Source organism: Heterodontus francisci, chromosome 35, assembly GCF_036365525.1.
Source record: "Heterodontus francisci isolate sHetFra1 chromosome 35, sHetFra1.hap1, whole genome shotgun sequence".
Taxonomy (NCBI): Eukaryota; Metazoa; Chordata; class Chondrichthyes; order Heterodontiformes; family Heterodontidae; genus Heterodontus; species Heterodontus francisci.
The window spans coordinates 24866619-24893676 of NC_090405.1; the positions used below are offsets into that span (position 1 = coordinate 24866619).

General features: G+C 44.5%; 1 protein-coding gene and 1 long non-coding RNA gene across 3 annotated transcripts; one reads left to right on the forward strand and one right to left on the reverse strand.

The window, feature by feature from the left end:
* Nucleotides 1-12854: 12854 nt before the first annotated feature.
* LOC137350455 (histone H2A-like) lies at nucleotides 12855-13211 on the reverse strand (the record flags this gene model as incomplete). The annotated part of the gene is made up of 1 exon (XM_068015100.1): nucleotides 12855-13211. A coding segment is annotated over exon 1 (357 nt), but the record flags the coding sequence as incomplete, so codon positions are not given.
* Nucleotides 13212-14768: 1557 nt separating this feature from the next.
* Nucleotides 14769-26220, forward strand: LOC137350567 (uncharacterized). Of its 2 annotated transcripts, none has more exons than XR_010969457.1 (3): nucleotides 14769-14865; nucleotides 21744-23970; nucleotides 24513-26220. It is a non-coding gene; the product is annotated as an uncharacterized lncRNA (long non-coding RNA). The 2 variants fall into 2 exon arrangements; XR_010969456.1 differs by lacking the exon at nucleotides 14769-14865 and adding an exon at nucleotides 14993-15067.
* The last annotated feature ends 838 nt before the right edge of the window (nucleotides 26221-27058 follow it).

Here is a 27058-nt window from a genome sequence, read left to right on the forward strand (position 1 = left end):
GAAAACACGGGACACAAATAGGAAGTCAATCCTGGAATGGGCAGACCCGTCCGTTCTTGACCATGTGTATCTATGCTGCGCTCTGTCTGCAGGTTTGCTGAAGACGTCGTGCAGTTTGGCATCTTTTACTGTTTCTATTAAGAATCTGGACATAGCATCCAGTTTGCTGTCGTCTCTGCCGGATCATCCAGGTGCATCGATGATGCCGTTGAAGTCACTGCCTAGGATGACCGGCCTGGACGTCGCCAGCAGCAGTGGGAGATGCTGGAAGACGGTCAGCTGCTCGCTGCATTGAACCGGGGCGTAGACGTCAATCAACGAGAGCGGAGTATTGTTGTACATTACATCTGCTACGAGGTGATGACCGCCAAATGGTTCTCCAGGACACGGGAAGCATCCAGGAGCTGCCACATAGCACAGGAGGTGCACTCTCGAGGTTGAAGCCCCCCTGCCATTCCTTTACGTTCACTGTTTTTCGGCTGCCGCATACGATGATGGGCCAAGTGGTCTCTTTCTCTGCCTTAAACCTTCTATGATTCTATCATGCTCACTAACATTATCCCCTTTTCATATACAGCACCACAGAGAGAGAGAGAATCAGTCCGACCATTCGTAACAGTGTGTCCATATCACACTGTATTACACATTCTTATGTATCATCAGAGACAGTATTAGTAACACAATAAAGTGCATACATATCATCCTAAATAATGGTATCCCAAACATATGTACAGCATTAGAGAGGGAGTGTCAATAGTGCATTTTCTATTCGTGTGTCCATATCACACCCAATAACTGGGTCCCACGTTTTTATGGAGCACTAGAGACAGAGCTGAAAGTGAATAAGTGAGAGAGAGAGAGAGATCCCCATCAGCAGTTACAGGCTGACCTGGAAGCCTCATTTTATCTTGAAAGATCCGTGGGAGACAGACGGTGCAGTCTCATCTCTAACTGATATTGTATCAGAAACAGACACATTATTATTCCTCGACTCTGGGTAACAGTTAGAGAGTGAGGTGAACAATGTTCCAAATTTAACGCTCTTGGCCCTGTTGATCTCTGTAATCTCTCAGCTCACACCGCTCGATATGACTGTCTGTGAAGGACAGTTTCAATGTGATGACATTAATCTGGGACTGTTACTGTCAGATATTAACTCCTGCGCGATCGCAGCAAACACAGCGACTCCCTCGGAGGATTGCTTTGAGAAGACGGGTGAATGAAGAGCAAACACACTGCAGGGAATGATCTCAAACTGAGCTTCAGAAATGGGGAATCCCCCAGCTTGAAACGTTCTCTGACCTTTCCCCACAGCCCCAGTTCCTTTGCTCAAACTCGGAGAAAACTGAACTGGGGAAAGTTCCAGTTTATTTTTGTTAGTTCCGATGAAGGGTCACTGACCCGAAACGTTAACTCTGTTTCACTTTTCACAGATACTGCCAGACCTGCTGAGTGGTTCCAGCATTTCTTGTTTTTATTTCAGATTTCCAGCATCCGCAGTATTTTGCTTTTATTCCAATTTATTTTCTTTTGTAAATGAGTAGGGAAAGAAGCGCATGCGCGATGCGCCTCCTCCAGCCGTGTCCTTCTGCGTCATTTAATTAGTGAGCGGAAGAAGTTTGTTTGAAACAGACGGGAATGGAGACTTAGAGCCCCGGGGTAAGTGAGTGAACAGCAGTCTCCTGCCAGCAGCACATTGCTTTGAGAGCCTGTCCGCAGAGGGGCTCAGAGATCAGCATTGACAACGGAGCAAGTTCAGGGGGAGTTGGGAGCTGTTTGTAAGAGGCGGAGTGGAGCAGGAACATGGAGTGAGCGCGGAAGGAGAAGCCTTTCTCAGGCTGTTTGTGGACAAGGTAACGGAGACAGAGCAGGAAGAAGCTGCTGTTGAAAATCATTGTTGTTTTCTCTCCTCAAACCTGTAATGCATGTTCATGGTTTAGCTCCAGTTTCACACTGTGTTGTTATTGAGCAGTGAATAGAGGGAACAGAGCCGGACAGTAGGGATGGGGACAGTTATGCAAACAACACCTATTGCTGGCGCCAGGTGAGTAGTGTCAAGGAAACATTTTAAACAGCAGCTGTCGGTTTCCGTTGAACGATTGATCCAAGAGAAACAAGGAAATGGCAGATACTCTGAACAAGAATTTTTCATCTGTCTTCACAGAAGTAGACACAAAAAACATCCCAAGAATAGTAGAAAATCAAGGGGAGTAAGGAGGGGGGACCTTAAAACATCACCATCGCGAGAAAAACATGTTTTTGGAAAACTAATGGGACTAAAGGTTGACAAGTCCCCTGGATCTGATGGCCTACATTCTAAGGTTTAAAAGAAGTGTCTGCATAGATAGTGGATGCATTGGTTGTAATCTTCTTAAATTCCCTAGATCCTGCAACAGTTCCAGTGGATATTAAACTGCAAATGTAATGTCCCTGTTCAAGAAAGCAGTAAAGAGAAAGCAGGCAACGATAGGCCTGTTAGCCTAATGTCTGCCATTGAGAAAATGCTGGAACCAATGATTAAGTCAGTCATCGCAGAAAACATAGAAAAATTGGAGCAGGAGTAGGCCATTCGGCCCTGCTCTGCCATTCAAAAATGATCAAGTCTGATCGTATAATTCAGTACCCTCTTCCCGCTTTCTCCCCATATCCCTTGATCCCTTTTGTATTAAGAAATATATCTATCTCCTTCTTGAATATATTTAATGACTTGGCTTCCACTGCCTTCTGCAGTACAAAATCATGAGAGGTATAGACAGGGTGGATAGCAAGAAGCTTTTTCCCAGAGTGGGGGATTCAATTATTAGGGGTCATGAGTTCAAAGTGAGAGGGGAAAAGTTTAGGGGGATATGCGTGGAAAGTTCTTTACGCAGAGGGTGGTGGGTGCCTGGAACGCGTTTCCAGCGGAGGTGGTAGACGCGGGCATGATAGCGTCTTTTAAGATGTATCTGGACAGATACATGAATGGACAGGAAGCAAAGAGATACAGACCCTTAGAAAATAGGCGACATGTTTAGATAGAGGATCTGGATCGGCGCAGGCTTGGAGGGCCGAAGGGCCTGTTCCTGTTCTGTAATTTTCTTTGTAGAGAATTCCACAGGTTCATCACCCTCTGAGTGAAGAAATTTCTCCTCATCTCGGTTCTAAATGGCATACCCGTATCCTGAGACCGTGACCCCTGATTCTGGACTCCCCAGCCATCAGGAACATCCTCCCTGCATCTAGCCTGCCTAGTGCTGTTAGAATTTTATAGGTTTCTATGAGATTCCCTCTCATTGTTCTAAACTCTAGTGAATATAGGCCTAGTCAACCCAATCTCTCCTCATACGTCAATCCTGTCATCCCAGGAATCAGCCTGGTAAATCTTCTTTGCACTCCCTCCATGGCAAGAACATCCTTACTCAGATAAGGAGACCAAAACTGCACACAATACTCCAGATGTGCTCTCACCAAAGCCCTGTATAACTGTAGTAAGACTTCCTTGCTCCTGTACTCAAATCCGCTTGCAATGAAGGCCAACATACCATTTGCCTTCCTAACTGCTTGCTGCACCTGAATATTTGCTTTCAGCGACTGGTGTACAAGGACACCCAGGTCTCTTTGCACCTCCCCCTTTCCCAATCTGTCACCATTCAGATAATAATCTGCCTTCCTGTTTTTACAACTGAAGTGAATAACCTCACATTCAGGCAAACATCACTAGGTTGATTCCAGGGATGAAGATGTTGTCTTATGAGGAACGTTTGACCTGGTTGTGCTACACTCATTGGAGTTTAGAAGAATGAGAGGTGATCTTATGAAACATATAAGATACTGAAGGGGCTTGACAGGGTATTTACTGAGATGATGTTTCCCCTCATGAGGGAATCAAGAACTAGGGGGAACAGTTTCAACATAAGGGGGCTCCCATTTTCGATGGAATTGAAGAGGAATTTCTTCTCTCAAAGGGTTGTTGTTCTTTGGAATTCTCTACCCAAGAGGATGGTGGAGGCTGGTCATTGAATATATTCAAGGCTGAGTTAGACTGACTTTTGATTTACAAGGGAGTGAAGTGTTATTGGGACACACAGGACAGTGGAGTTGAGACTATGATCAGATCTGCCATTATCTTATTGAATGGTGGAACAGACTTGAGTGGCGGAATGGCCTAATCCTGCTCCTAGTTATTATGTTCTTGCATTATAATGCCAGGTGGAATTAAAAACTTGACTTGTGCAAATATCCCTGCTCCAGCAGGTATTCCCATTCATGGAGCAGTGCAGATGTTGGGTTGTTCCTGGATGTCACTAAATTGTTATAAAACTACCAAAGAAAACCTGATCAGCAGAAGCTGAGTGCTGCAGTGGAATCAGACACTGACACTCTTTGTATTACTGATCATCCTGTGTGGTTGGTCATAATGATTATTAATTGAAATATTACATTCATGTCTTTTCTAGTTTCTACCTCAATTGATCTTGAGTTACAAGAGATATTTTTCTTTCCTTCTGTCAGCAAATACTTAAAGGAACCAGAAGGATTGTGATGATTCCCCGGCACAAGGATATGTACAGTCCACTCCTTCTAACACAGAGTAGGTACATTATCACTCCCAGAGCTCAGAGACACAGACAGGCCATGAGTTCCACAGTCACAGAGAGCAGAAGCAGTCAGACTCACACTGATCCCAAGTTCCAGAGACACATTTTCAATCCAGCAGACAATCAAACAAAGCAGGAGAGGCAGAAGTTGTTTCCAATTCACCCCAACTCCGTACTGCTGAAAGGTAGATCCATCAATCTCAGTTCAAAATCACACCCACTATCAGATTGAAAGGCACCGGATCAATCCCACAAGAGTGCACCCTAAGCTACAAATTAAATATGAGGTAGAGCAGCTGATGGAAAGGTACAGAATGAATCCTAATAATGTAGCCCAGACTGCAGACTGAGTGACAGATTACAATGTAGTACAAACATCTGATACAGTATCAAAAGGAAAGTTACAGTATTATGTCAATTAGTGCACACTGCACTACACATTACATACCAATCCAATAATCTCTGCAAGAGCTGTACTGAATGATATCGTATCAATTGAATGATTCTGATTATACTGAGCATGCCATGTGTGAGTTTGAAATATATGTTGTCATTCACAAATGTGTTCATACAGTTGCAGACTAAATACTAGTCCAAAAAGCTCAGACCACAACTGAGTAAAACACACAGTTAAAATGTGCAGTGGTTTATATTTTAAAATACCAGTGAGACAAGAAAATAGTGATACATTATGGTGTCCAACAAATAGTTCTCAATAGCATCCCATTGATACATATTAAGTACAGGTACAGAAGAATTCCACACTCATACAGCACCAGCGTCACATAGATACAGAATGTATCACGTTTGCAGACAATACTAGTAGCTGGGAGATACAAAATTAATCCCACTGTAATGGACTGTCCTCGAGACAGACGCATAAAAAATAAATTGTGACACACATTCAGTACCAGAGACTGCCAAATGCAAAATGAGCCCTGGATATGCACACGCAGACTGTACCAGAAACTGACTGATACAGAATGAGACCCACACTCATACGTAGTACCAGAGGCTAACAGGTAAGGAATAAATACAATATTCACTTCCAGTACCAGAAAATAATATATGCATAACAGATATCACTCACATACATTAGCAGAGATTGACAGACAACAGAATGAATCCCACAATCTCATTCAGTACCAGATACTGACAGGTACAGATACATAAAAGATATCCACACTCACATAGAGTAACAGAGACTGACATGCAGAACTTGAACCACACATATGCATAGTAGCAAAGTCTGAAAGGTATTGAGTCAATCCCATAATCAGATACAGTGTCAAAGACTGATAGGCATATTTGAGTTCACTTCCATAGAATAACAGAGATTTTCATGTACAGAATGAACCTTATTTCACATTCAGTCTGGATACTGATAGATACACAATGAATCCTACAATCATGTTCAATACCAAGTTCAGACAGACACCATATATACCCCCCACTTATTCACAGTATCATAGACTGACAGACACAGAGTGAATCACAAAATCAATTAATTTCAGAGACCAGCAGATAGAGAATTAATCTCACTCTCACAGAAAGAACCAGAGATTAACATATATACATTGATACCCAAGCTCACATAAAATGACAGACACATAATTAAAACCATGGCATATATAGTACTTTAGACTGACACATAGAGAATGAATCACACAGTCACATTCTGACTGTAAAGAGTGGTGCATACAGAATGAATCTCACACTCACATTTAGTTCCAGACACTGACAGATACAGAATGATATCCACATTCAGCCACAGTAGCAGATAGATACAGAAGCTGCCACGCATACAATACTCATGATTGACATACAGAATGAATCACACAATCACATTTAGTTTCATAGACTGATACTCAAATAATCTCACACTCAGACACAGTACCACAGACAGATAGATGTAGAATTAAACTCGCTGTCACATAATGTACCAGAAAGTGTCAAAATTAATCTCATAAAGTACAAAAGATGGATGGAATTTGTCTCACACTCAATGTAATCACCTACACTGAGCACGCCAAGCGCAAGACGGTCACTGCCATGGATGTGGTGTACGCTCTGAAACGGCACGGCCGCACTCTCTACGGATTCGGCGGCTGAACAATTCGACCCTTTTCAGCAAACACACAACAAAGGCTCTTCTAAGAGCCACCCACCGCCTCACAGAGCGAGCAGTGACCGAGAAACGGGAGCTGGGATAGGCTGTTTAGAACAGTTCAATCAATCTGAAATATTTCAGATTTCCAGCATTCGCAGTATTTTGCTTTTAATTCTTTGTTCAATCAATCTGCTGTGTTCGGGATGAAAAAAAATGGAATCCCCGAATTTGACATTTCAGTTGCAGCAAGGATGTGCAGTGGATTTGATTTTCTAAACGGGTTGTGGAAACAGTGCCCGAGGCTTCAGTTAGTTATTTCCCCAGTCGACACATGCCCTCAGTGAAAAGCCACATCACTCCTCCAGAATCACTCATTGTTTTCATAGAATTTCAAAATGATTTCGCTGCAATGAGGGAATCCGGGAGTTTTGCAGCAGCCGCTGAATCGGTCACTGGAACCAGACCCACTTGTGATGTTATTTCCCCCGAGACGGTGTTTCCTGCACTGAAACTGACAGGGTTTGTGAAACTGATCAGTTTCAGCTCAGTCATTCAGGGACCTGGCATTCCCACAGTTTGAGCCCGCGCTATCCAGAGCCCACTTCTGATTGGTCACCCTCTTCCCATTCGCATGTCTTAACCAATTGCCGAGCCTCGAATTAGAAAATACAGCAAATCATTGGCTTAAATTGTCGTCCTGGCAGAAAGGTTGAATTCAAAAAAGCCGCCAATTTCAGTGTTGGGCAGAATCGAATTACTCAACGAATCTCAATAACGAATTGGCAGCACATTTTATACTTTCCCCGATTTTCCTTTCCATCGATTGGGGTGCTAATTCACTCGGGTGCGTTTGCTAATACTAACTGTAATCCTCAGATCCATTTAACATTTCAGTAATCCTATTAAATACAAAAGGAATTTTATGATTGAATTTCCATTGGAAGATAGTGAATTAGCAACCCGATCGATGGAAAGGAAAATCCGGCAGAGGATAAAATGTGCTGCCAATTCGTTATTGTGATTTGTTTATATAACTGACCAGGACTGACTTCACCCGAACGCAGCTACTAGCTCCCACCCCACTGACCGCTCTCCCCCCTCTGCAACTCGCTTTCTCCCCCTCCTCCCGACTGGCGAAATTCCGCACTCTGGCTGTTCGCTCTCCGCTCCCCCACCTACCACCCTGTCCCAGCCCAGCCCACAGCTGCTAGCTCTGGCCGTGACACTCGCTCCCACATTTCTTCACCAGGCGCCACCTGTCGTAGCAGGAGGGCCGCAAGGGGTGACAGGGCGACGGAGGAGTGAGTGGCTGAGAGGAGAGAAGCGGCGCGGCCTGGAGCGAGTGGCCAGAGAGTGCGGTGGTGCGAAGCGAGGAACAACTGGCCAGGGGAGTTGTGGGAGGTGGGGGAGCAGCGAGGTCTGGAGCGAGCGGCTGAGGGGGGGAATCGTCGAGGCCTGGAGTGAGTTGCCGAGGGGGGAGAGCTACAGCTTCAAAATCTCCCATTCAGCCACTTCCTCCAGCCAAGTGGTGGGGGGATGAGGTGGCTAGATACCCAATGACGCTTTATCACGCATGCACGAAGATGGATTTGTTGCGGAAATGTGATGACGTTGGCGCTGCAAAATGACATCATCCCGTGCACGCGCCACTCAGTCCTGGCAAGATGTCAAAAATCACTGTGATTTTTTGGTCTTTTCAGTGCACTCCTCTTTCTTTAGTTGCCTCTTACTCGAATGTATTGAAGAAACATCTTTGGGTCCATTTTCATTTTACTTGCCAATATTCTTCCATGTTCTCCCTTCACCGCTGCTCCCAAATCCCTCCAGTTCAGTCAAAACACAACTTACCAGAAGTGGGATTTAAACACACGCCTCCAGAAAACACTACGACCTGAACACAGCCCCTTAGACCACTCGGCCATCCTGACTGTTTCAAGCTTATGACAAAAGCTGAGAAATTATCCATTCTTTGTGAAAGTATTTGTGAGATTGTGGAAATGTCTGGAAGAGGAAAGACCGGCAGGAAAGCTCGGTCCAAGGCCAAGTCTCGCTCCTCCCGGGCTGGACTGCAGTTCCCGGTGGGTCGTGTTCACAGGCTCCTGAGAAAGGGCAACTATGCTGAGCGTGTGGGTGCCGGAGCCCCGGTCTATCTGCCTGCTGTGCTCGAGTATCTGACCGCTGAAATCCTTGAGCTGGCTGGTAACGTGGCCCAGGACAACAAGAAGATCCGCATCATCCCCAGACACCTGCAGCTGGCCGTCCGCAACGACGAGGAGCTCATCAAGCTGCTGGGCGACGTGACCATCGCTCAGGGCGGGGTGCTGCCTAATATCCAGGCCGTGCTGCTGCCCAAGAAAACCAGCGCTCAGAGCTCCCAGAAAAAGTAAAGCAGCCAAAATGTCATCTAATAACCCAAAGGCTCTTTTCAGAGCCACCCACAGTCTCTGTGAAAGGGCTGGTTACTGTCAGGAGGGAGTCAGTGATGGAGTTATTGTAACAGTGGATTGACCTGTTGCACATCTGTCCAGCTGTGTTTTTTAATTTGCTCTGTTTTTCTGCTCACACATCTCCCCCTCTAGTTAATTGCAGAACTGAACTACAGGGTGTCAGAATCAACAATTCCCAGAATCGGGGGTGAGATTGTGCTGAGCAGCAATGAGCCTCCAGTAATGCTGCTTTCTAAATTCCAGATCAGCTCTCAGTCCAACAGGCCTTTCGTATTTTAAATATCACAACAGAGCTGAGCGGGGGTGAGCGCAGCCTCAGCTGCACCGAGTCTCAGGGGCTCTCAGGACCCCAATCAGAGCCGCCAGGCCTGGCGGGAGTTCAGCAAGGACCCCGGGGGAGGGAGGGTGCACCATTAAAGTGATGGTGCAGCACCTCCCCCATCCTCGCCGCCACTTCCCGGTTTCTTCTCCCGTTTATCTCAACATTAAGAAGACGCTTTTGCTCTGGACTACACTGGTTATAAAGTAAGACCCAACTTTGTCTCTGAAAGTGATGAATAGCAGCAACAACAGCAGAATCCAACCCCTGCAGTTACATGTGAACTTGCTGATGTTGCAGCAGATTGAATGACTGAGTGAATCCCTTCCCACACACATGGCAGGGGAACGGCCTCTCCCCAGAGTGAGTGTGTTGGTGTTTCAGCAGATCATTACTGCTTTTAAAGCTCTTCTCACAGTCAGGACATTGAAAAGGTCTCCTCTGATCAGTGTGCACAAGTTGATGTTCAGTGAGGTTGGATGACTGAGTGAACCCCTTCCCACACACGGAGCAGGTGAATGATCTCTCCCCAGTGTGAACTCACTGGTGTTTCAGCAGGTTGACTCTGGCTGGGTTCAGTTCTACACTCATTGGTTCCTCTCTCTCTCTTCCCCTGAAGGTGCTGATTACTGTCAGGAGGAATTCACTTTGAAATATTTGTCCAATTCCTTTATGAAAGTTATAATTGAATCTGTTTCCAGCACCCTGTCAGACAATTCATTCCAAATCCGAATCAGTTACTGGGTAAAAAGATCTCTCCTCACCTCCCCTTGACATTTTTGGCCAACAATCCCAGCTTCCCCACCCTGTCCAGAGAACTGAAACCCCTCATCTCTGGTATCATTCTCGTAAATCTCCTCCGAACTGTCTCAAAAGCTTTGATGTCCTTTCTGAAACCTGGTGCCCAGAACTGGACACATTACTGCAGCTGAGATCGAGCCAGCGACGCCCACATCCCACGAACGGATAAAAAAACGCTCCCTGCCAAATCCCCAATGCTTACCCATTTACAGACGCTCCTTGCCCAGTCCCCAAATCTTATTCATTTAGAGACGCTCCCTGCCCAATCCCCAATTCCTATCCATTTACAGACGCTCTCTGACCAGTTGACCTTGCTGGCGGGCAGTTTCGGAAAGCCTCACAGGGAAAAGCTTCACCGCCACCCGCAGGGACACAAACGGGATTGTTCCATCCTATTGTGGCCTTGACGCCCTGCTCCAGCTGTGTGCACCCGCTACGGGCACGGTCTCCCTGCACTTTGTGAATATTCCGCTCCAGCTGCAGATGGAGCTCAGCCACTACCGCGCCTGCTCCTTATCAGAGACAAGGCAAATTCTGGAGCGCAGAGCATTCTGGGTACCACAACTGTCATTAATGCCAATCTCTGACATGATAATCAGGTTTTATTTCCTACATTTCATTTCCTGGTATGTTAGTGCGTGTTTTCTTTTGTACCTGTCAGTGCCTGGGAGGAGAGAGTCAGCTTCACTTTGTAGCCGTGAATTTCTGGTGTGAGAATGTGGGTTTTTACTCTGTATGTTTCAGTTTTTGGTTTGTGACTGTTTCTGCTATTGCTATGTGAGTTAACTTTGTGGAAAGAGATGCAGTGGTTTTTGTCGATGTTCATCCCAAGCAGCTCTGTAACACAGGAGTCTGTGCTCTACGGGCTATTCCCAGGGACGCACACCGAGACAAACATCAACTGCTGCTGGAGGGCTATCAATTCGGTGAAAGACGCCCTTTGGTCTGCCCGAAACTTGCTGGTCTTCCAGCGAAAAGAGTTGTCCACCAGCGAATGTTGCAGACTGGCACATTCCAAGGACCAGGACTACGTGCTGAGGGATGCACTAAAGCTTGGGGCAGCCGCAGCAAAGGCTCAATGGGGAAAGACCACTGTGTAAGGTCCCCCCACCAAGCTGAACTGAGGGGCTGGATCCATGGGAAATCCCTCGAACTGTATCGGAGAAATTTTGTGTGCTGTACATGTAAAAATGTATATGGCATGACAATGAAATGGAAGGGTTGTGAGGCAACTCATGATTGTACAGAAGGTAACTGATCACCTTTGCACTGTTTGTATTTTTTGACTTGATGCTGTTTTAAACTGTTTGGGAATGTAATTTTTACAGATTTTTATGAATAAAGTATATTTTGGAAATAAAAAAAAAATGAGTTTCACCACATATCTTTCAGCAACTTGTATGTGAACATCAGCTTTTGTCCAGATCTATCAGTTTCTGATATAGAGTCATAGAGTTATACAGCACAGAAACAGGCCCTTCAGCCCATTGTGTCTGTGCTGGCCATCAAGCACCTAACTATTCTAATCCCATTTTCCAGTATTTGGCCCGTAGCCTTGTATGCTATAGCATTTCAAGTGCTCATCTAAATACTTCTTAAATGTTGTGAGGGTTCCGGCCTCTGCCACCTCTTCAGGGAGTGCGTTCCAGATTCCAACCACCCTCTGGGTAAAATTTTTTTCCTCAAATCCCATCTAAACCTCCTGCCCCTTACCTTAAATCTATGCCACCTGGTTATTGACCCCTCCGCTAAGGTAAAATGTTTCTTCCTATCTAACCCATCAATGCCCCTCATAATTTTGTAAACCTCAATCTTATCTCCCCTCAACCTTCTCTGCTCTAAGGAAAACAATGCTAGCCTTTTCAGTCTCTCTTCATAGCTGAAATGCTCCAGCCCAGGCAACATTTCCCCCGAGACGGTGTTTCCTGCACTGAAACTGACAGGGTTTGTGAAACTGATCAGTTTCAGCTCAATCATTCAGGGACCTGGAATTCCCACAGTTTGAGCCCGCGCGATCCCCAGCTCACTTCTGATTGGTCACCCTCTTCTCATTCACATGTCTTAACCAATCGCAGAGCTTCGAATTAGGAAATACAACAAATCACTGGCTTAAATTGGCAGACAGTTTGAATTCGAAAAAGCCGCCAATTTCAGTGTCGGAAAGAAGCGAATTGATGGAAAATCTGGCGTTAGTTTAAAGCTGTTCATAAAATCGCGCCACGACTTTGTGCTGATGAAAGCGGAATAAAAAAAGTTTGTGATGGGTTATATATATTACGTAGTTTTAATCTGTGATTTTTTGTCTACTTATCTGTAACTGGCGGTAAAAGACTCTATTCAGCAATCTGTAACGGGACAAATAACTCAAAATTGGTGATGAAGTAATAAATTAGACAGGTTTGAGGGGACAGTGAGAAATCACTGAAACAGATGCTTAAACATTTGAAATAGTTCTCATTCGGTCCTGTTACTGACATTTTGGAATCAGACAGGAACCAGCCCTTTCACAGAGACTGTGGGTGGCTCTGAAAAGAGCCTTTGGTTTATTAGATGACATTTCGGCCGCTTTACTTTTTCTGGGAGCTCTGAGCGCTGGTTTTCTTGGGCAGCAGCACGGCCTGGATATTAGGCAGCACCCCACCCTGAGCGATAGTCACCCCTCCCAGCAGCTTGTTGAGCTCCTCGTCGTTGCGCACGGCCAGCTGCAGGTGTCTGGGAATGATGCGGGTCTTCTTGTTGTCCCGGGCCGCGTTGCCAGCCAGCTCGAGGATTTCAGCGGTCAGATACTCGAGCACAGCAGCTAGATAGACCGGGGCTCCGGCACCCACACGCTCAGCATAGTTGCCCTTTCTTAGGTGCCTGTGAACACGGCCCACCGGGAACTGCAGTCCAGCCCGGGAGGAGCGAGACTTGGCCTTGGCCCGAGCTTTGCCGCTGGTCTTTCCTCTTCCAGACATTTCCACAATCTCACAAAGACTTTCACAAAGAATGGATATTTTCCGCAGCATTTACTTTACTTATAGACTGAAAACTCTCCCCATTGGTCGCTGCTAAATTCACCTCATTTGCCTATATTCTTCACCAATCAGGTCACTGACAAACAGAAGTGGGCGGGATTTACCGCCACAACATCAGAAGCAGAAAATTTGTCAATTTCAAAAAGCCCGCCAATTTCATTGTCGGAAAGGAGTGGATTAAAATAAATGTCATCCTTAGTCAAATATTTAAAATCCCTTCTCTTTATTTTGTTCTATTCAACTCTTTCCGTCACCAATTACAGACGCGGGTTTAAAATGTTGTTTAAATTGTGGATCTTTCTACAATTGCTTTCAAACAGTCCCGGGCGGTACAAAATCCCTGTTCACAGCACTTCCCTGAAGGGAAACATTCAGTTTATCTTCAATCAGAGCACAGTGTCCTTCTCTGAAAAGAGGGAGCCGGATCGAGTCCTCAAACAGCCCTTAGTATGCTGTGTAATAATCCCATTCCGGGCTGTTACAGTGTGGAGAGTTGCTGTTCATAAAATGATGAATCAGTTCACATTTCAGGAATAGGGTGAAGGGACTGAGGTCTGACCCTGACCGCTGAAAGCAGCTGTTAATGCGGTCATTCAGGGGCTGTGCAAAACCACAATAACAGCTTTAAGCAAAAAAGTAAAGGCGGATGAGCGGATTATGGGTTTGAGTTCGGTTTATGGGACAGCAGACAAAAACACAGCAGTGGGACATTTATTATGTTACACATTGTCTTAAAATGATTTCATAGAGATGTTCGGATGCAGCTTTTTCAGAGAGATTGTGGGTGGCTCTTAAAAGAGCCGTTGTGTTTGGGATATTTTTCAGTCCATTGTGCAGTTTTACTTGGAGCTGGTGTACTTGGTCACCGCCTTTGTCCCTTCCGACACGGCGTGCTTGGCCAGCTCCCCGGGCAGCAGCAGGCGCACGGCGGTCTGGATCTCCCGGGAGCTGATGGTGCTGCGCTTGTTGTAATGGGCCAGGCGGGAAGCCTCACCCGCGATGCGCTCGAAAATATCGTTCACAAACGAGTTCATGATGCTCATGGCCTTGGAGGAGATGCCGGTGTCGGGGTGAACCTGCTTCATCACTTTGTAGATGTAGATGGAGTAACTCTCCTTCCTCGACTTTCTCCGCCTTTTGCCGCCCTTTGCTGACGGTTTACTCACAGTTTTCTTGGCGCCCTTCTTAGCAGCTGCTTTCTTCTTCTCCTCAACCATCTTCAGTTTCAATTTCAGACTCAGAAATAAACCAAACCCCTTCCGAGTGCGGATTAAATAGACAATCCCACAGCTCTATGCTAATGAGGGATGGGGGAAAGTTAAGATTGTGATTGCGTGTTTGGGAGTGATGTCACAATGGTTTTTTATTGTAATTCTACAATTGGTCTCTTTCGCCATCCAATCAGATTAAATATTTGCAACCAATCACAAACACCCATACTGCAATCAGGAAGTATATTTCACAAAGACTCTCTCCAGCCCCAGTTTCTGTTGAAAGAGCCGCTCCCTGTGTGGAGCTTCCTGGAAATGTCCTGGCTGTTGTTGGGAGGACACTTATTGACTGATTCTGTGTCGTTGTGTCTCTGCTATTGCATGTGAGTGTGCAATTAATTTCATTTTTAGTCTAGACTACTGTGTTTGAGTGTTTTATGTAATTTGGTAACTCAGTCTCTGGTGCTGTATGGATTCATTCTGTCTCTGTCAGGTACTGTGTTTGAGTGTGAGGAGATGAGGTGGAGTGTTGCAGCAAGGAAGATGGAAAAGAGCATTGGTGCCGATGACACAGCCTTACATGACGTAGGTTGCACTCGGATTGGGTCAGTGATAGATCCGTTGGCAAGGATTACAGCTTGCATGTCGTAGTGCAGTATGTTTGAGGAGGACATTCCATAATCCCTCTCGGTTGGTAGAGTCGAAGGCCTTTGTCAGGTCAGAGAAGGCTATGTATAAAGGTTGCTGCTTCTCCTTACATTTTCTTGAAGTTGTCTTGCTGTGAAGATTATGTTCACTGTGCCTGTTGATGGACAGAATCCACATTGTGATTCCAGTAGGAGTTCTTCAGCCACGGGGAGGAGGCAGTTGAGAAGGACTCTTGTGATGACCTTCCCTGTGGTGGACAGCAGGGATACCCCTCTATAGTTAACACAGTCGGTCGTGTCAACGTTTTTTAAAGATGATCACAATTACCGCATCACGGCGATCCCCTGACATGCTCTCCTCCTTCTAGATGAGGGAAATGAGACATGTATTTGTGTCGAGTGTTTCTCTGCCATATTTTAGAATTTTGATGTGAATTCTATCTATTCTGGCAGTCTTATTGTTTTTTAGCTGTCCATCTCTAGTATCATGTGTGAATGTGGGATTCATTCTGTACCTGTCACTCACTGGTACTTTGTGAAAGTGTGAGATACATTCTGTATCTGGCAGTCTTCGGTATTGTATGTGAGTGTGGAATACATTCTGTCAGTGGCACTGTGTATGAGTATTTGATTCATTCTGTCAGTCTCTGGAATGTTATGTGATTTTGGACTTAGTCTTAATCTGTCAGTGGTTCTGTATGTGTGGAATTCAAGGTATATCTGTCAGTATCTCAGTGTGTGTGTGAGTTCATTCTTTATCTGTCAGTCTGTGGTGATTTATGTGAGTTTGGCAGTCACTGAATCTGCCAGGTACTGTAGGAGTATTTGAGAATGATTTTGTATGTGTCAGTCTTTGCTACTACATAGGAGTGTGGGATTAATTCTGTATCTGTCAGCCTTTGGTAGTGTGTGTGATTGTGGGATGAATTAATTTGCAGTCATTGGTGCCCAGTATGAATGTGGAAATCATTCTGTAACTCAGCCTGATATTGTTATGTGAGGGTAGAAATCACGTGTATCTTTCGATCCTGGGTGCTGACTGTGAGCATGGGATTCATTCTGTACCTGTCGGTGGTACTGTATCTATCTGTGGGATTAATTCTGTACCTTTCAGTCACTGGTATTGTGTATGAAAGTGGGATTAATTCTAGATCCGCCACACATTGGTTGTGTGTGTGTGTGTGTGTGTGTGTGTGTGTAAGAACATAAGAAGATACGAAATAGGACAGGAGTAGACCATTTGGCCCATCAAGCCTGCTCTGCCACTCAATAAGATCATGGCAGTTCTGATTGTGGCCTTAACTTCACTTTCCTGCCTGCCCCCATAACCATTGACTCTGTTGTAGATCAAAAATCTGTCTATTGCTGCGTTGAATATATTCAATGACACAGCCTCCACAGTCCTCTGGAGAGCAGAATTCCAAAGATTAACAACCCTCTCAGAGAAGAAATTCCTCCTCATCTCCTTCTTGAAAGAGCGACTGCTCATCTTTATCTCTGGCCCCTAATTCTACAATCCCCCACAAGGAGAAACATCCTCTCAGCATCTACCTGTCCAGCCCACTGAGAATCTTACAGGTTTCAATAAGATCACCACTCAATCTTCTAAACTCCAGTGAGTATAGGCCCAGCCTGCTCAACTTTTTCTCATAAGACAATCAAACATCCCAGCAATCAGCCGAGTGAACCTTCTTTGAAGTGATTCCAATGCAGGTATATTCCTCCTTATGTAAGGAGACCAAAACTGTATGGGGATGGGATGTCACTATTGCCCTGTAAAGTTATGGCAAAACTTCCTTACTTTTATACTCCATTCCCCTTGCTAAAAAAGCCAATTACTTGCGATACCTTCATGCTAACATTTTTGTAATTCATGGACCTGGACACCCAGATTCCTTGGTACAGCAGCATTCTGCAGTCTCTCTCTATATAAATAATATTCTGTTTTTCTATTCTACCTGCCAAAGTAGACAATCTCACATTTCCCCATATTATGCTCCATCTGCCAAATGTTTTCCCACTGACTTAACCTATCTATATCTCTTTGCAGACACATTTTGTCCTCCTCACAACTTTCTTTCCTACCTATCTTTGTACCATCTACAAATTTGGCAACAATATACTTGGTCCCTTCACTCAAGTTATTAATATAGACCATAAATAGTTGAGGCCCCAGCACTGTACCTGTGGCACTCCATTAGTTACAGTTTGCCAATCTGAATATGCTCCATTTATCCCCACTCTCTGTTTTCTGTGAGTTAGCCAATCCCATATCCATGTGTGTGTAGTTTTCATTTTATATCTGTCAGTGCCCGGTACTCTATGTGAGTTTTGGACTCGTTCTCAATCTCTCAGTGCTACTATTTGTGTGTTAGGTTGCTTTAGATGACTCGGGCTGAGGTACTGTGAGTGAGTGCAATAATCAACCTATACTTTTCAGCATCTGGCACTGAGCATGTGTTTCAGCATCACTTTATCTGTCAATATCTGGTCAATATCTATATATCATTATATAACCTTCCATCCCTGGGACTGTTTGCAAGTCTGGATTCATTCTACATAAAATGTCAGCACAGCAACAGGCCACTGATGTGGTTGGTTTTAAGCAGACAATATGTTTGAAGTTTGGCCAAGTATTAAATATCTGTCACTGTGAACATAATAGTGAAAGATAATGTGTCTTTCAATCTGATACAGGATTGATGTGCAAATGTAACTCAGGCTGTACTAATCAATTTGATCAGTGCCATTCAGTCTGAGGGAGAATCTTGGACTTGTGTGTAAAATGAGCTCAGTCTGGAATTGTACAGTATCTTCCATCTGACACTATGAGGTTTCAGGACTGGTATGTAATTTATAGCTCAGACTAAACTCATCAAATTTACAATGTATCTTTTAGTTTCACAATCCGGATGAGTTTTAAACTGGAATCTGAGTTTGTATCTCAGGTTATACTATATTTCAGAATCTCTCAATCTGATTATGCACTTGAGATTTTGACTTGTATCTAATGTATATGTCTGGACACATTATGGGAATTAATACTGATAATAAACTCATAATGACCTGTGTAAATATTGGATCTCAGAAGATGTTTTTTTTTAGAATTAGAATTAGAATTAGAACATTACAGCGCAGTACAGGCCTTCGGCCCTCGATGTTGCGCCGACCTGTGAAACCATCTGACCTACACTATTCCATTTTCATCCATATGTCTATCCAATGACCACTTAAATGCCCTTAAAGTTGGTGAATCTACTACTGCTGCAGGCAGGGCGTTCCATGCCCTTACTACTCTCTGAGTAAAGAAACTACCTCTCACATCTGTCCTATATCTATCACCCCTCAACTTGAAGCTATGTCCCCTCGTGTTTGCCATCACCATCCGAGGAAAAAGACGCTCACTTTCCACCCTATCTAACCCTCTGATTATCTTATATGTCTCTATTAAGTCACCTCTCCTCCTCCTTCTCTCCAACGAAAACAATCTCAAGTCCCTCAGCCTTTCCTCGTAAGACCTTCCCTCCATACCAGGCAACATCCTAGTAAATCTCCTCTGCACCCTTTCCATAGCTTCCACATCCTTCCTATAATGCGGTGACCAGAACTGCACGCAATACTCCAGGTGCGGTCTCACCAGAGTTTTGTACAGCTGCAGCATGACCTCGTGGCTCCGAAACTCGATCCCCCTACTAATAAAAGCTAACACACCATATGCCTTCTTAACAGCCCTATTAACCTGGGTAGCAACCTTCAGGGATTTATGCACCTGGACACCAAGATCTCTCTGTTCATCTGCACTGCCAAGAATCTTCCCATTAGCCCAGTACTCTGCATTCCTGTTACTCCTTCCAAAGTGAATCACCTCGCACTTTTCCGCATTAAACTCCATTTGCCATCTCTCAGCCCAGCTCTGCAGCCTATCTGTGTCCCTCTGTACCCTGCAACATCCTTTGGCACTATCCACAACTCCACCGACCTTAGTGTCATCTGCAAATTTACTAACCCACCCTTCTACACCCTCTTCCAGGTCATTTATAAAAATGACAAACAGCAGTGGCCCCAAAACAGATCCTTGCAGTACACCACTAGTAATTAAACTCCAGGATGAACATTTGCCATCAACCACCACCCTCTGTCTTCTTTCAGCTAGCCAATTTCTGATCCAAAGCTCTAAATCACCTTCAACCCCATACTTCCGTATTTTCTGCAATAGCCTACCGTGGGGAACCTTATCAAACGCCTTACTGAAATCCATATACACCACATCCACTGCTTTACCCTCATCCACCTGTTTGGTCACCTTCTCAAAAAACTCAATAAGGTTTGTGAGGCACGACCTACCCGTCACAAAACCGTGTTGACTATCTCTAATGAACTTATTCTTTTCAAGATGATTATAAATCCTGTCTCTTATAACCCTTTCCAACATTTTACCCACAACCGAAGTAAGGCTCACAGGTCTATAATTACCAGGGCTGTCTCTACTCCCCTTCTTGAACAAGGGGACAACATTTGCTATCCTCCAGTCTTCCGGCACTATTCCTGTCGACAATGACGACATAAAGATCAAGGACAAAGGCTCTGCAATCTCCTCCCTTGCTTCCCAGAGAATCCTCGGGTAAATCCCATCTGGCCCAGGGGACTTATCTATTTTCACACTTTCCAAAATTGCTAACACCTCCTCCTTGTGAACCTCAATCCCATCTAGCCTAGTAGCCTGAATCTCAGTATTCTCCTCAACAACATTTTCTTTCTCTACTGTAAATACTGACACAAAATATTCATTTAGCACTTCCCTATCTGCTCTGATTCCACACACAACTTCCCACTACTATCCTTGATTGGCCCTAATCTAACTCTCATCATTCTTTTATTCCTGATATACCTATAGAAAGCCTTAGGGTTTTCCCTGATCCGATGCGCCAATGACTTCTCGTGTCCACTCCTTGCTGATCTTAGCTCTCCCTTTAGATCCTTCCTGGCCAGCTTGTAGCTCTCAAGCGCCCTAACTGAGCCTTCACGTCTCATCCTAACATAAGCCTTCTTCTTCCTCTTGACAAGCGCTTCAACTTCTTTAGTAAACCACGGCTCCCTCGCTCGACAACTTCCTCCCTGCCTCACAGGTACATACTTATCAAGGACACGCAGTAGCTGCTCCTTGAATGTTATTGAGGTTAATTCTGTAACTTTGAAACAGGAACAATGTGTCAGTTCTATGTGTGTTTAACTTGTAGCTGAGGTTGCACTATTGTGGGATTGACACACTGATAATTTGATAGTGGGTAAGAATTTGGACTGGGATTTGTGTATCTACCTGTCAGTGGTACTGAGTTGGGGTGACATGGAAACAACGTCTGTCTCTCCTGCTCTATTTGATTGATGGATTGAAAATGTGTCTCTGGAACTATTTCTGCCGTCTGAGACTGTGGAACTGATGACCTGTCTGTGTCTCTGCGCTCTGTGAGTGATAATGTACGGACTGTGTGTGAGAAGGAGCTGGTGACACTCTTCCTTGTAACTTGGTGGAGGAAACATCACATTTATTCTGGTTCATTCAATTATTTGTCTGTTTGAACAAAAGTATGTTTGTAACTAAAATACAGGTGAGATCAAAGATACAGAGTTTTAATGAATTTAATCTCTCAAATAATAATGAGCCCCCACAAAGGAAGCCCAGCCATACAAATATTATCATTGTTTGACTGCATTGCAGTAACAGGTTCTTCCCATTCTGTCTCCATCCCCCATCGACACACAACCCGAGAATGGCCTCTCCCTTCCCCCACTCACTCCATGTTCCGGGACCAGTTCCAGCTCCAATCCGCCTCTTACAAACAGCCCCCGCCTCCCCCTGAACTTGCCCCGGACTCGATGCTGATCTCTGAGTCAATCTGCGGACACGCTCCCAAAGCGATGTGCTGCTGGAAGGAGGCTGCTGTTTGCTCCCTTTCCCAGGGACCGGGATCTCTCCATTCGCGGCTGTTTTAAACCATCTTCTTCCGCTCACAGGCAGTGCTGGGGGAGGGGAGCGCAGGCGCAGATTTCTGCAACAATTCCGCAAACAGAAACATGGAAAATTTCCGGCGCAGAATGAGGCCATTCGGCCCATCGTGTCCGCGCCAGCTCAAAGAGAGCGATCCAGCCTGGTCCCGCAGTTTATTGTTATTGGACAGAGAAGTGTGGAAACACTAACGGACAGTCAGAATGTGGGGAGTTACACAAAGAGAATCTATTATAGGCACCAGGTGAGAAGTGTGAAGGACACATTTTAAACAGCGGCTGTTTGGTTTCGCTTGAACGGTTAGACCATGGGAGCGAGAACTGGAAATCTGACCTGTGTAAAAGTCCCTGCTCCGTCGGTCAGTCCCATTCATGGCCCAGTGGATTGTTTCTGGATGTCATTTAATTGTTGTAAAACGGCCAAAGCCCCTGGTCTGCAGTAGCTGGGGGCTGAAGGACTGCAGTGGAATCAGACACTGATTCTGTTTGTGTTGCTGGGTTTCCTTTGTGATTGTTCACAATGATTATTCATTGAATAATTATTTTGGTCTCTCTTGTAACTTCCACCACACCTCTTCCTGAATTATAATAAATACTTTTTCTTTCTACAGGCAAATACTTGAAGGAAGCAGAATAAATATAATGATGCCTCAGCACAAGGGGAAGTGCAGCCGGCTTCTCACACACAGGAAGGACAGTATCACTCAGAGAGAAAAGAGACATCAGTTCCACAATCACTGCCAGTAGTACTAGTCAGACTGGCACTGATCCCAAGTTCCAGAGACTAACAGTCAATCCAACAGTCACACAGAGCATGACAGACTGAAGTTGTTTCCATTTCACCCCAACTCTGTCCCACTGACAGGTAGATACATCAATCCCAGTCCAAAATCACATCCACTGTCAGATTGCAAGGCACTGTGTCACTCTCACAAGAGAGCAGCCTTAACTACAAATTCAATGTCAGATAGAACAGACAAACAGTACCTGATTGTAAAGTACAGAATTAATCTCAATAATGTAACCAGACTGCAGACTGAGCTACATGTTACACACCACTCCACAAATCTCACAAATGGTCAGACTGGAGGATACAGTATTAATTCCATTACTGCAAACTGAATGCACTGTTATCTACCAGGACATAAAACATATTGTAAAATGAAAGGACACAGACCTGAAATGTTAATTGTGTTTCTCCCTCCACAAATGCTGCCTAAACTGCTGAGTATTTCCAGCATTTTTGTTTATTTCAGATTTCCAGCATCTACAGACTTTTGCTTTTATTTTAAAGTTAAAGAAACATTGCATTTTTTTTATTTATTTAGAGACACAGCACTGAAACAGGCTCTTCGGCCCACCGCGTCTGTGCTGACCAACAACCACCCATTTATACTAACCCGACAGTAATCCCTTCTTCCCTATCACCTACCTACACTTGGGGCAATTTACAATGGCCAATTTACTTATCACCTGCAAGTCTTTGGCTGTGGGAGGAAACCGGAGCACCCGGGGAAAACCCACACAGACACAGGGAGAACTTGCAAACTCCACACAGGCAGTACCCAGAATCGAATCGGGGTCTCTGGAGCTGTGAGGCTGCGGTGCTAACCACTGCACCACTGTGTATTCTCGAGACACCCCTTGAGAAGTGAGACTTTTTGCCCAGAGATGGGGCTCTGTTAGGTGAGAGTGACTGCCCTTGACATCAAGGCAGCCTTTGACGTGTATGGCAACAAGGCAGCCCTAGCAAAACCAGTGTAAATAGAAATCGGGGCAAAATGCTCTGCTGTTTGCAGTCATACCTGGCACTAAGGAAGATGGCTGTGGTTGTTCAGGTCAATCATCTCAGTCTCCGGCCATTACAGCTGGAATTCCTCAGAGAGGTGTTCTAGGCCCAACCATCTTCAGCAGCTTCATCAATGACCTTCCCTCCATCACAAGGCCAGAAGTGTGGATGTTTTCTGATGATTGCACAATGTTCAGCACCATTCATGACTCCTCAGATACTGAAGCAGCCCGTGTCCAGATGCAGCAAGACCTGGACAACGTCCAGGCTTGGGTTGATAAGTGGCAAGTAACATTGGCATCAGATAAGTGCCAGGCAATGACCATCTCAAACAAGAGAGAATCTAATCATCTCCCCTTGATGTTCAATGGCATTACCATCACTGAATCCCCCACCATTAACATTGACCATTGGTTACCATTGACCAGAAACTGAACTGGACCAGCCATATAAATGCTGTGACTGCAAGAGCAGGTCAGAGGCTACGAATTCTGCGGCGAGTAACTGACCTCCTGTTTCCTCACATCCGTCCACCATTCACAAGACACAAGTCAGGACTGTGATGGAATACTGTCCACTTGCCTGGATGAAGGCAGCTCCAACAACACTCAAGTAGCCTGTTTGATTGCCCACATCCACCACCTTCAATATTCACTCCATTCACCACTGATGCACAGTGGCAGCAGTGCGTACCAGCTAAAAGATGCACTGCAGCATCATACCAAGGCTTCTTCGACAGTACCTTCCAAACCCAGAACCTCCACCACCAACAAGGACAAGGGCAGCAGATGCATGGGAACACTACCAACTGCAAGTTCCCCTCCAAGCCACACACCATCCTGACTTGGAACTATATCACCATTCCTTCACTGTCGCTGGGTAAAAATCCTGGAACTCCCTTCCAAACAGCACTGCTGGAATTCCTGCAGCTCAAGGACTGCAGCGGCTTAAGAAGGCAGCTCACCACCACTTTGTCAAGGGCAATTTGGAATGGGCAATAAATGCTGGCATAGCCAGTGATGCCTACATCACACTAACAAATGAAAAAAGTGAGGAAATAGTGAAGGGCTTTTATAGAATACGCGGAGACACGTTTCCACTTGTGGTGTCTGAAACGAGCCAAAAATATAAAATCGACATTCATAAAACCAATGAGGAATTCATGAAAAATGTATTTACGTAGTGAGTGGTTAGAATCTGGAATTTGCAACCACAGGGAGAGGTCGAGGCAAATAGTATTGATGCATTTAAGGGGAAGTGGAACAACTGTATGGGAAGAAAGGAATTGAGGGATATACATAATGGGCTTTATTTTTGTTTATTTGTGCATATGAAGCAGGGTGGCTGGAAATATGTGTAGAGCATAGAGAAGTTGGGACGATCCCAGTGCAGTGTTTTGTCTAGATGGATCTGCCCAGAATACTTGTGATGCAGGAGCTGGGAGCTTCAGTACTTCAGTGGAGACAGATACTGACACTGGTTTTCATTTGTGGGTGTTTTTAATGATTATTAATTGCGAAATTAAATTCACCTCTTTGATATTTTGCACCTCCCCTGTTCTTGAGTTAAGACATATTTTTTCTTCATGCAGGCAAATACTTGAAGGAATCGTGATGAATGTGATGGTTGCTGCACTCGAGGCACAAGGAACAGTGCAGCCAGCTCCTCTCACACACAGTCGGTACATTATCACTCAGAGTACAGAGGGATAGACAGTTCATCAGTTCCCTAGTCTCAGACTGCAGAAGTAGTCAGGCCCACATTGATCCCGAGTTCCAGAGACACATTTTCAATCAAACAATCAAACAAAGCAGGAGAGAAATAAGTTGTTTCCATTTCACCCCAATTCAGTCCCATTGACAGTCAGATACATCAATCCCAGGTCAAAATCACACACATTAACAGATTGAAATACAATGTGTCAATCTAAATATAATGCAGACTTAGCTATCAATTAAATATCAGATAGAATTGGCACACAGTATTGATTGAATGGCACAGAATCTCATGTAATGATGTATCCTGAGATTTAAATTAAATACCATACTCAAATTTCACATCCATTCATGATAAAGGATGTTTAAACATCCCCATAGTGTACCCTGAGATACAAGTTACATACAAGTCCAACATTCATTACAGTGAAAGTTTCTAAGGTGCTGAAAGATATTGTAACCTGAGACACAAATTAGATACCAGTTCAGAACTCACCCACACTGTGAAATGGAAAGATACAGAATCAATTCCATTAGTGTAGATTGATCTAAATATTATATACCATTCTAAAAACTCAGACAATATCAAACTGAAATACAGTATCAATTCCATGAGTGTAGATTGATCTAAACATTGCCAGTCCAAAAATAAAACCGTATTAGATTAAGTAATGCTGATAGAAAGTGCAAACTGTGATGTAAATTAGATGCCTGAACTCACCCAGACTGCGGAATTTAAAAATACAGTCGACTGAGATACACATTATTTACCAGCCAAAAACATCTCAAACATTATCAGAGTGAAATAGATTATCAATTCCATTTGTGTAGACTGAAATCCACAGAACAAACCAGTAAAAAATCTCATACAGCGGTATGGTGGTTTTGTGGTGACATTACAGGACGAGTAATCCTGAAGTCTCCACTAATGGTCCAGAGAAACAAGTTCAATTTCCATTACAACAGCTGGGTAATTATAGTATCATCGAATCAAAGAAAGTTTAAGTCACAGAAAGAGGCCACTTGGCCCATCGTGTCTGTGCCAGATGAAAAACTTTCCACCCATTCTAATTCCACCTTCCAGCATTTGGTCTGTAGCCCTGCAGATTACAGCACTTGAAGTGTATATCCAAACTTCTTTTGAATGAATTGAGGCAGTGAGTTCCAGACCCCCACCACCCTCTGGCTGAAAAAAACTTTTCCTCATCTCCCCCGTAATCTTTCTACCAATCACTTTAAATCTATTTCCCCTAGTCACTGACCTCTCTGCTAAGGTAAATAGGCCCTTCACTTCAACTCTATCCAGGCACCTCAAAATTTTGTATGTTTCAATGAGATTTCTCCTCAGCCTTCTCTGTGCCAAGGAGAACAGCCTCAGCCTATCCAGTCTTTCCTCATAGCTGCATTTTTCCAATCCCGGCAACATCCTCGTGAATCTCCTCTGTACCCTCTCGAGTGCAATTACATCCTTTCTGTAATGAGGCGATCAGAACTGCATACAGTACTCGTTGTGGCCTGACTAATGATTTATACAGTTCCAGCATAACCTCCCTGCTCTTAAATCTATACATCGGCTAATAAAGGAAAGGATTCCATATGCCTTCTTACCACCTTATCGACCTGTCCTGCTACCTTCAGGGATCTGTGGACATTTACTCCAAGGTCCCTCACTTCCTCTACACCTCTCAGTACTCTCCCATTAATTGTGTATTCCTTTGCCTTGTTTGACCTCCCCAAATGCATCAACTCACACTTCTGAATTGAATTCTATTTGCCATTTTTCTGCCCATCTGACCAGACCATGAAGATCTTCCTGCAGCCTACAGCTATCCTCCTTGCTATTTACCACACAGCCAATCTTTGTGCCATCTGCAAACTCATACCCCCTACATTTACATCCATGTAGACTACATCAACTGCACTACCCTCATCTATCTTCCTTCTTAATTCTTCAAAATTTCGATCAAGTTGGGCAGACAAGATCTTCCCTTAACAAATCCATGCTGACTATCCTTGATTAATCTGTGCCTTTCGAAGTAACATTTTATCCTGTCTCTCAGAATAGATTCCAATAATTTGCCCAATACTGATGTTAGACTGACTGGCCTGTAATTATTTGGTCTCCCTCACTCCCTTTTTAAACAAAGGTACAACGTTAGCAGTCCTCCAATCCTCCATCACCACACCTGTATCCAGTGAGGTCTGGAAAATGATGATCAGCTCTTCTGCTATTTCCTCTCTTGCTTCTTTTTAACAGCCTGAGGTGCATTCCATCCGGCGCTCGTGATTTATCAACTTTCATATACACTAATCCCATTAATATGTCCTCTCTCCCTCTGTATGGATCACATCCATACTTCACACCCCTCTTCCTTATCTACAATATATGCATCTTCCCCCTCTTTTGTGAAGACAGATGCAA